An 11,078-nucleotide genomic window follows, 5' to 3' on the forward strand; every position below is an offset into this window, starting at 1 on the left:
TGTGTTAACTCAGCAAAGTATTCTAAAAGAGTCCAGTAGTCCATAATAGTATTGGGCCTTCCGCTTCACTGGCAATGTCAGAAATTGTCACTTGCCTCGCAAGCACAAGGGCCTGAGTTCAATTCCCGGTTCTATGAAAGAAAGAAAGAAAGAAAGAAAGAAAGAAAGAAAGAAAGAAAGAAAGAAAGAAAGAAAGAAAGAAAGAAAGAAAAGAAAAGAAAGAACCAGCCACTAAAGCCATAACCGTCCCCTGCTCACTTCTACCTTCACTCTGCAGCCTTTCACGAGCTGTAGCTCCTGCTCCATCAATTCCAATAAATTGAAGAAAATTTCCAAAGTTGAGGAGTGAAGCAGGCCTGCCAATGAAAAAGATTCATGGGCTACCTTTAAAAATTAAAATTCAATGAGAAGAAAACAACACCTACACATATCCTGGTGATCGACCTCAGCTTTTGCTCTTGCATTTCTCAGGGTCAGAAGTCAAAAGAACATCCACAGGGTTTTAAAGGAAAATAATTTTTGAAACAGAATTGTATACCCTAGTAAATTAGAGTTTCAGTATGAAGGCAACTGAAAGACATTCCCAGATACTACAGGGCTAGAAACATCAAGAAATTTTTAAAAAGAGAAGAAAAAAAATTTAAGCATTAGCTGCTCCTTGCAATAGACCAGCAGAAATCAACAGTACAATTGTCCAGGCTATCCTGTGTATGTACATAAATATACCTTTTTCTCTTCCTTCTTTCTTTTGTCCTTTTCCTCATCCCAGTTATTCCTTCCCTTTGAACAGTTTCTTTCCCTTTCACAGTATCTATTGTACCTTTCAGATTTTATTTACTCTTTCAGATTCTTATGCTAGCAAGGCAATATGATGTTTGCACATGTGGGTCTAATTTATTTCACTTAGGAATATGGTCTCTAGCTGTATCCTTTTTCCTATAAAATCTTGAATTTATCTTTTTTAATAGCTGAGTGTTACTCCATCATGTAAAAATACCACATTTTTTATTTTTTTATTTTTAAAGAGTACAAAATAGTATTAAAACAGAAAAATTACAAGTGATACAGAATTTCACTTAAAAATAATATTAATTTCAAAGTATTTGTTGTAATGCATAGTGTTGTCTTCCAACTAGTTGTTCATATTACCACGTAGATGCATGTAAAATTGGAAGTAAAAAAAGAAATATATAAGAAATTAAGAGAAAAAGGTCAAAAATTGAAAAAAGAAGACAAAGTGAATTAAGTATTAACTGCTCCTTTTGATAGAGCAGCATAAATCCACAGTACAGTTGTCCAAATCAACCTGCTTACACACATAGCTATATCTCTTTCCCTCACTACCTCTCCTATCCTTCTCCTCAACTCAGTAATTCCTTCCTTTGAATTGTTTCATTCCACTTTCTCAGCATCTTTTGTACCCTTCAGATTTTATTTTCTATTTCATATCCTCACACTAAGGAGATCATACAATGTTTGCACACGCAGTTCTGATTTATTTCTCTTAAGAGTATGGTCTCTAGGTGCACCCATTTACCAATAAAAGCCTCAAGTTTATCTTGTTTTATAGCTGAATAGTATTCCATTGTGTAAAAACGCCACATCTTCTTTATCCATTCCTCAGTTGATGGGCATTTGGGTTATGTCCAAGGTAGCTATGACAAATTGTGCTGCTATAAACATGGGTGGACATATATTGCTGTGGTATGATATTTTCAGTTCTTCTGGAAAAATACCTAGGAGGGAAATAGCTGGGTTGAATGGGACCTCCAACCCTAGCTTTTTAAGGTACCTCCACACTGATTTCCATAGTGGTTGTACCAGTCTGCACTCCCTAAAACAGTGAAGGGCTCTGAAGGGTTCCTTTTTCCCCAGGCCCCTCCAGCATTTGTTATTGGCTGACTTCCTGATGTTAGCCACTCTTTCCGAGGTGAGATAGAACCTCAGTGTTGTTTTAATTTGCATTTCTCGAATGACCAATGATGTTGAACATTTTTTCATACATTTACTTGCAATTTTAGTCCTTCACCTGAAAAGTGTATATTCATCTCAGATGCCCATTTTTGGATTGGGTGGTCCTGATTTTATTTTTTATTTCTCTCTATATTCTAGATAGAAGGCCTTTGTCAGAGGGACAGTTGGTTGTTGGAGATTTCCTTTGAAGTGCAGAAACTTTTCAAAAAGGGAGATCCCAATTGTTGATTCTTGGAAGTATTTCCTGGGTAGTTTGGTTTTTGTTCATGAACTCTTTACCTACCCCTATGTCTTTAAGATTTCTACCTACATTTTCCTCTAGAAGATTTAGTGTTTCTGTTTTAATGTTTAAATCTTTGATCCATTTTGACTGTAGTTTAGTGTACAGTGATAGATATGGGTCTAAATTTAGCCTTTGGAATGTGGAAAGCCAGTTCTTTGAGCAGCATTTATTAAAGAGGCTATCTTTCTTCCAGTGAACAATGTGCGGAGGCCGAGTGTGTTTGTAGTTCTATATGCTCTTCTAATTTGTTCCATTGATCTGTAGGTTTGTCTCTATGCCAGTACCATGCTGATTTTATCACAGAAGTTTAATAGTATAATTTCAAGTCTGGGATTGTGATACCTCCAGCCTTTCCTTTGATTCCCAGGATTGCTTTTGATATTCTGGGTCTCTTCTGGTTCCAAATGAACTTGAGGAAAGCTTTCTCTAGCTAATTGAGGTATGCTAATGGTATTTTAATCAGGATTTCATTGAATCTGTGTAACAATTTTGGGAATATGGGCATTTTCACTATGTTGGTTCTTCCTATCTAGGAGCATAGAATACACCACAACTTTTTTTATCCACTCCTCAGTTGATGGGCATTTGGGTTGTTTCCAAGATTTAGCTATGAAAGATTATGCTACTATAAACATGAGTGCACATATATCACTGTGGTATGATGCTTTCAGTTCTTTTGGAAAAATACCCAGGATAATAGCTGGATTGAACAGGACCACCAATCCTAGCTTTTTGAGGAATCTCCACACTGATTTCTATAGTGGTTGTACCAGTCTACACTCCCACCAGCAGTGAAGAATGGTTCCTTTATCCCCACAACCCCTCCAGCATGTGTCATTTGTTGACTTCTTCCCACCCACCCCACACACTGGTGGCATTTTAGTTTATTTCTATTTTTATTTTCATTTTTTGTCCTGTTGGAGGTGAATATTCTATTGACATCTAAATACTATAGATGTTTGAATTCAACTAAACAATCTAACATTGTCTAGCACATTTGTTGACTTCTTAATGATAGCCATTCTTTCTGGGATGAGATGGAATTTCAGTGTTGTTTTAATTTGCATCTCTCAAATGATCATCTCTCTCTCTCTCTCTCTCCCCCCTTCTCTCTCTCTCTCTCTCTCTCTCTCTCTCTCTCTCTCTCTCTCTCTTATTCTCTTTAAAAATAAAAGAAAGTATGTATCACAAAGAACCTCCTCTGAAGCATTTGCTAGATCATTTACTGCAGCAAACCGAAAAATTAAAGAGTAGGGAGAGAATTGTAGAAAATATTTGATGGTAATCATTAAAACTAGTTAAGCATGATATTGTAAACTGTTACATATAGGGTAACAAACCTAAATGTAAAAACAGATTTGTAAGTTAGTTCTAAGATTTTTCAGTTTTTACAGTTTTAAACTGTGGAAGGGCATGGAAAATATCCATTGTATTTGCCAAATAGTTTTATTTTTTCCATATAGTATTGTAGAACAAGATGTATGCTGGTCAGCTAAGTGTATGTTACACAGATAAAACTGCTCTATCACTGTGGACAGGACAGTTAAGACGCTCTTGTTAATCTAACAAAATTGGAAAATGGTACAGTTTTGTTTCCCTTTCAAAAAAAATAATTAAGTTTATAATGTGCATGCTGATAAGGAAAAAATTCCCAAAGCACTGCTGGAGAGAGTTGGGTATGTTTGAAACACTGAATTGGAACATCAGTTACCACATCAGAGAGGAGTTCATATGAATCAATTTCCATGAAGTTGTGAGCAAAAGTAGGATATCAACATTTCACATTTCCTGAATTGAAAAGAAGTGAAAAACTAAAAGGTAGCAAAAGAAAAACATCAAGGAAATCTTAAAATTTGCAGAAAAATGTCAACAGACATAGAGGTGAATTAAACCCAGGAAGTGGTTAAATTTCTAGTTAATAAGATACCAACTGAGCCAAAAAAATGTCAATCTCTAGGGCCAGCCAGATACCTCAATGGATTAAAGCACCTGCTTAGGCAGATGCAGGGGCCAGGGGTTGATCCCCAACTTGCTGTGCGAGCCCCACCTCCGGGGTACACTGAGATGGTGAATGGGACTGGGCGTGGTGGCACACACCTGTAATCCCAGTGCTTGGGAGGCTGAAAACAGGGGGATCACTATGAGTCCAATCTGTGTAGTGAGATCCTATAGACCCTGTAGACCTTGTACTAAATACATTTTTTTTAAAAGTCAATCTCTGATCTTAGATACTTGGGGCTGGAGAGATAGCTCAGCAGTATAGCTCAGCACCACAAGGTGCTGAATTTGATCTCCAGTACCAAAAAATAAAGATTTGAGCTAATCTTAGGGTTTCAAGATCATAAAAACTCTTTAGGTCATAGAAATGAAGGGCAACACTTTTATTAAACAGAACTAACATATTACAAGATATTTCACATTTAAGAGACTTTCTGTGGTATTCATATGTAAATTTCTGTTTAGTATCTTAATGTGGGTGGGTGTAACAGTACTTTAATTTTACTGTTGTAAACAGATATGCATATATATTTTTAAAACACATTTGTTTTTTATGTTCTTGGAGAGGGATTTTTTTTTTTTTTTTTGGCTAGTTCAGATTGCCTTAAGATTGGGTTTGGGGTGGTTTGTGGAGCTGGGGATGGAACCGCGGTCCCCAACGCCTGACTGCATTTGCCCAATCTGTGCTTTGAACAACTGAGCTATCCAGCAAGCTCCATTTTTTATGTTCTTATGTGCATTTTATGTTCTTAAAATCCTTCAACTAAGGAGAATGCATGTAGAGGGGGAAAAAAGAACACCCACACTCTGTCCAAATAAATTCCTTTGGAGATAAGTTCTGGATCAATTCAGCTTCAGTCAGTGGGATGATAGAAGAGCAATAGAGAAAATACACCCATGATACTTCCCAATGTGCCCACATGCATAGCTGTCAGTGACTTGTCTATATTTCATAAAGGCCCAGAGGGCTTATATTCGGAGTGTGACATTCAGAAGTGTCACAAAGAAACAGCCAACGATAAAGACGAATGTAAAAGCTATTCTCACATTACCTCATCAACCCAATGAAGTGTTGCCCTTCATTTCTATGACCTAAAGAGTTTCTATGATCTTGAAACCCTAAGATTAGCTCAAATCTTTATTTTTTGGTCCTGGAGATCAAATTCAGCACCTTGTGCTCTTCTTATACTGCTGAGCTATCTCTCCAGCCCCAAGTATCTAAGATCAGAGATTGACTTTTAAGTAATATCAAATATCATTCCTAGAACTCCAGTGTATGACCCATAGCAATACCTAATAAATTCCCATCCTGCCTTCCACCATTGCATGCATATGCCCATTTCCTGAAACTCAGCCTATTAAAAACTATCTTTGTCCCTCTCCTCTTTCATAGGTGCTCTATGTCACATAAATAAACCCATCCCCTTCATCTTCTATTTTCTTTCTTTCTATTATGGTTTGTGTCTAGTTGTCCCCCCCCAAAGCCTCATGCAGTCATGGAGCAGACTTCTAGACTTTGTGATTAATTCTTGATCCAGTGGGATTATGGGTATGAGTACTTCCCCCAGCCTGGGGCAGATAGTCTGAATGCACCTTAAGGGAAGCAGACTTGCTGTCTGCAGCCATTGCTGCTGCTACTTCTCCATTTTGCTCTCTGCTCTTTGCCACCACCATGAACTGCTGCCCTCTGCCATGTGCTCTTTGCCTTGGAGCCAGCTGAGTATGGACTGAAACCTCCATTAGCTGTGAGCTAATAAACCTTACCTTCCTTCATTTTGAGTGGTGGGTATTTGTCCCAGCAACAAGAGAAAAGTAACCAAAACGTTCTTCCTTCCTTCCTTCCTTCCTTCCTTCCTTCCTTCCTTCCTTCCTTCCTTCGTTCTTTTCTTCTTTTCTTTTTTCTTTCTTTCTTTCTTTCTTTCTTTCTTTCTTTCTTTCTTTCTTTCTTTCTTTCTTTCTTTCTTTCTTTCTTTCCACTTTTGGTCATTACCCTGATGTTTCCCAGCAAAGCAGAATCAAGGAACTAACCCGCCTAGCAAACTTCCTCTTCTTCCCTTGAACCTCTCCAGTCCTTATTCTCAGCTCTCCTAACTACATGAAAACAAGGACAGGAACAAAGCTTGGGAAACCAGAACTCTCTCAAGAGCTGGGGTACACAGTCTGGAACACAGATTCATACATCTGCCACTACCACACACAGAACACGCCATTCAGGAAGCACAAGTTGATGAGTTATAAACTGTTCCTGTGCATCTACATCCTGATGTATTGCCCCTTTAGGAGGACTAATAGTGTTATAAGGCAAAACAGCTCAAAAACAATTCTGTAATTCTTCAACCGAAAATTAAAATTAGTGAGTAACACTCAATCATATTTCTTAGTTACATCTAAGAACCCAATTTCAGGCTCTGAGTGTGGCACTCGTAGGCAGAGATTTGCTAAAGAGAGTTTAATATGGAACTTTCAGAAATCAAAAGCTATTCCACAGCTTATGAATTTTCCGGCAAGCTCATAGGTGCATCCTGTTGTTACTGAGCGAGATCTCCTCAGAAATTCTCAGGTCCCAGCTTCTTCGCTCCTGGAGAAGAGCGGTGCTACACTGGTTGTGTCTGCTTTTGCCTTCCTCAGTGGTGTGAGCAAAATGAACAGTGCGGACGACTTCACCTGCCTGAGCTCTTGGTGGCCCCACTGCACAGGCTGACCCGATACCCCTTGCTGCTGAAGAACATCTGGAAAAGGAGTACAGACTCTACAGAGAAAATCATGATCTACTCCATCAAGGAGAAGGTGGAAAAGGCACTTCGTAAGTCCCTGATATATGGGAGCTTAGTGAAAAAGTTGGGGAGCCCTGTAGTTCCCATCTGGAAGGTAATTCCATGGACTTAAGGTCATGACCCAGAAACAGAATCTATATTCGAGTTCCCTATAAACCAGCACACATAAAGCCATGGGTTCCAATAACATCCTGGTGAGTGGATGGGGACTCTACTATCAAGTTCCCACAGGGCATGGCTCTGCGTCCAAGGGTTTCTGAAGTGAGTTCAGGCAGGAAAAGTCCTGCTTCCTGAATCACCGATGTTGCTTTGTTGTTCAGTCCATTCTGAACCCACACACAAAACAAGCAGGTGTAGACACCCTCCCTATCTGGAGGGTAAATTACCAGTCCTCATTTCTTCCTGAAATCGAGGCCTAATGTTATGTCACCTGCAGTCTTTAAAACTGAAATTTAGGAGAGAGCTGAGTACGATGACATAAGCTTACTTAGGTAGTTCTGTATAACTGAAATTCAAACAAGGAAGTCCATGGTAATTATCCATAAATATTTCCCGGTGGCTGTCAAGAGGGACAGCACAAAATAGCTGTTGTCAACTGCACAAAAAATAATATATTGGTGCTCTTCTGCAGACTTGAAAGTTAAGCAACAGTTGAATGTAGGTTCTGTCCTCTTTTTCCATTTTTTCTTCAAATTCCAAAAGGACCTAAAGGATTAGAATTAAGTTTATCAAGTGAATGTGAAACCTGTTTTTTTCTACTAAAAACAGGTTTGTTTATTTTTTGTTTTTTTTGTATTTTAAGGAAGGGTCTACAGGGTGTTCAGGGTCTCACTACTAGATCAGACTCATAGTGATCCACGTGTTTACAGCCTCCCAAGAGCTGGGATTATAGATGTGCACCACCACACCCAGTCTCAATCACTGTCTTACCATGCCCCAAGGACTGGCCCTGCACAGCAGACCCAGGGATCAAACCCCCGGCCCCTGTGCCTGCTTAAAGACATTTTAATCTGTGGAGCTATTTGGCCGACCCTAAGACCAGCTTCTAGAAACTTCTAAAATAATTTGAAGGATTTTACTCCATTGGATATTAGTGAGAAAGATACAAGCAAACTGTCTAGCAACTACTCAATAAAAGATAGATTCTCATTGTGGAAGGAAGAGATCTGAGTGGCTTCTCTTTATGTTTGTTTTCTTAAAGATGAAAATTTCGCAAGGGTTCAACTAGCTATATGATGTTAGGGGTCTATAATTAGTTCATATATTTTCAAAATTCATTTCAAATCCGCAATAGCAACATATTACTGAAAATTTAACTCAAATATTCCAAAGACAGATTGAGTTCTCACTAACGATATTGTCACATGAAAAGTTTTGCTTGATGATCAGGACAAGAATCCAATTTTTTTTCCTTCCTCTACTTAAAGGCTATGTGTGCCGTGAGGCACATAACAAAAAAAAAAGTTACCAAAAGCTTCATTAGTGTTGTTTTCCTCTGCAAGCAAAAACTGCAAGAGGTTGATTTCAAATTAATGAGTTTTCTCAGACATTTACCCAGCAAGAAATATGTCAGAAGAATTATAATTATGGTTTAGCTCCAGGGACAGTCAGTAACTCTAAATGATTACTGCGTATGTTGCTTACGTTTATGCTGAAGTGCTCTGTGCATTTAAAAATATGTTGGATGTGTCTTGTCTTTCAGGGGATCTTGAAGGAAAAGTGAAGTGGTTGGACAATTTCCAAAAATTTAGACATCTACAGGAGATTATAATGTGGCCTCCACTTTGGGACAGAGATAAAAGGTTTTTCATTCCAGAGGTACAAAAAAAGATCAGTGAGATTCATGTCCTCTTCTGGAAGGCTGGCACTCTGGTATATAGTCTTACAAAGTCCCCAGCTGTCCGCTTGAATGATAAATCTTATTTCATGAGCAAAAGGAAAGCCCTCAGCCGTACGGTTCTGTGTGGGGGGAGGCTATTTTCAGGATGATTTCTCTCAGAGCTTTGACCCCCCCTTTGCCGTTCCCATGTCTATTTTTTGGTACTGTGTTTCTAAATATCTTGAAATTTCTAGATGTAGTTGATCACCCCAGCTCCTTGAGTATGATCTCTTCCAATCACTAACCTCATCTCTTATTTTCTCCCTTGTTTTGCAAGTATTTGAAACACATTTTTAAAGAACACATGGCAGAAAACATCTTGTCACCAACCAACAGGCACCTTCTCTATGAAGGAAAATTAACTCTTGCAGGTAAATAATGATTTGCTTAAAAAAAAAAACAACAACGAAAAACACCATCTTTGCTACCTGATAATTTGTTCAACTGTTGTTATTTAAAGGGCAGGGAGAGTTGTGCTGACCTAGGTGCAGGATGATAGAACATGCCAATCGGAGAGGCCCCAGCTGAACAGAGAATACACGGTGTAGCTGTGTGCCCTCCAGTGTCTCTCTATAAAATGGAGAGGTCACTCGTAAAGCTGCTATTTAAGCAAAATGTCATACACAGGGCCAGGGAGATGGCTCAGTATAATAAGTGCTTTCGTGGCAAGCGCAAGGGCCTGAGTTCAAACCCTGGTTACACACACACAAAAAAAAAAAGTCATACACAAAGAGTTTAGCCCAAGCTCTGGTGGGTAATAAGCACTCGCTCATACCTGTTGAATGGCACAGTCTGTGTTGGCCAAATTCCAGCCCAGAGGAGACACCGTGTAATGGAGCATCATATCAAGGTTGAAGGCAGTGGGCCTTGGACTCGGAGTTGGGTACAAATTTGATGAGGTAGGGTTAATATTGTTAGAACTACAATGTGGGGAAAGCACTGAGCCAGGAATCAGAGAGCGGAGGGCTCTGTCTCAGGGGTAGTTCATGCTGAGCATGTGCCAGGACCTGAGTTCAACGCCCAGCACCAAACACAACAAAACAACAGGGATCTACAGCCAACGTGGGTTTTGGTATACTGTGAATTCCTTTAATCTCCTTTCTTTTTTTTTTTTTTTTTCCTTCCTTTTTTCTTTCTTTCTTTTTCGGTACTGGGAATCGAACTCAAGACCTTGTGCTTGGCAGGTTCAGGCAGGCACTGTGGCACTGAGCTACATTCCCAGTCCTCTCCCCTCTAAATGTTGGTGATGAGGATGACAGTGACAAAACTTAAATTTCCACACTTCTGACAGTGTTTGACACGGTGCCCTGAAGGAGCTGGCTTTCCTGCCTTTTACAGCTCAAGCCTCAGTCTTCACAGAGGCATGGTTCCCTGAGAACTGGTGTCTGTCAGTGTAACAGTTCAGACAGATAGGATGATCCCAAGACTATGACACCCAAAGGTCACATGCTGCCCAGGCTATTGCTGCAGGGGAAACAGCAGCACCTGGGCTCCGTACTGCACCTGGAGCACAAGATAGGGCCGAGGGGAGATGAAAGTGCACAACACGGAACCCCCAGGTCAGGCTGCTCAGCACTTAGGGATCCTGGGAATCAGAAAGCTTTCCATTGGGCTGCGTGAGCCTCACGCTAGAGGGAGTGAGTGAGTCAGCATGAAAGGGTCCAGTCGCTCCTCCTCCTGCCTCTGAGACCACCTTATTTTTTTTTTCTTCTGTCACCACCAGTTTCCAAATCTATCTTGTATTTATTGCTTACATGTCGATTATGCATCCAGTTTTGCAAGTGTGGAAACACTGGATGTCAAAATTTGAATGCTTTTAAGTGCAATTTGGATTGTATTTAATTCCCCCTGGAGTTAAAGCCCCTGAGGCAGGAGTACTGCCTTCATCCCCAGGCACGGGGGCTTGCTGTGAGTTGACTGCTTGGGGGACCGCTCGGGCTTTCTAAAAGGTGACTAAAATAATCACGGTCCCAGAATGAAGTTACCAAGAAGGTGTGGGGAGCCTGCTTGTTCAAATGAAATACTTGAAATTAAGAAGGCAGCTAAGAACTATTTCATTCTGACAGGGACCATTAAGCTACACAAGCAGCAGAGGGTGGGAACACCAGCTTCGCAGGCTCAAAGGCTGCTGTGGACAGAACAGTTTCCCCACCCCATGCTTACACTGAAG

The 11,078-nt window shown here is 39.9% G+C and overlaps 1 protein-coding gene across 6 annotated transcripts in view; it reads left to right on the top strand.

The window, feature by feature from the left end:
• Window positions 1-11,078, top strand: part of LOC101578157 — a 56,612-nt gene that overhangs the window by 35,741 nt on the left and 9,793 nt on the right. For 5 of the 6 annotated variants that reach the window (XM_023716375.1, XM_023716374.1, XM_023716378.1 and 2 more), the window contains exons 11-13: window positions 6,884-7,058; window positions 8,732-8,901; window positions 9,186-9,279. In XM_023716375.1, the coding sequence (XP_023572143.1) occupies window positions 6,884-7,058; window positions 8,732-8,901; window positions 9,186-9,279 (439 nt within the window). The remainder of the gene's footprint in view (window positions 1-6,883; window positions 7,059-8,731; window positions 8,902-9,185; window positions 9,280-11,078) is intronic. The other variant, XM_023716382.1, reaches the window with a different exon arrangement.

This window comes from Octodon degus, unplaced genomic scaffold (assembly GCF_000260255.1).
Source record: "Octodon degus isolate 3935 unplaced genomic scaffold, OctDeg1.0 scaffold00004, whole genome shotgun sequence".
Lineage (NCBI taxonomy): Eukaryota > Metazoa > Chordata > Mammalia > Rodentia > Octodontidae > Octodon > Octodon degus.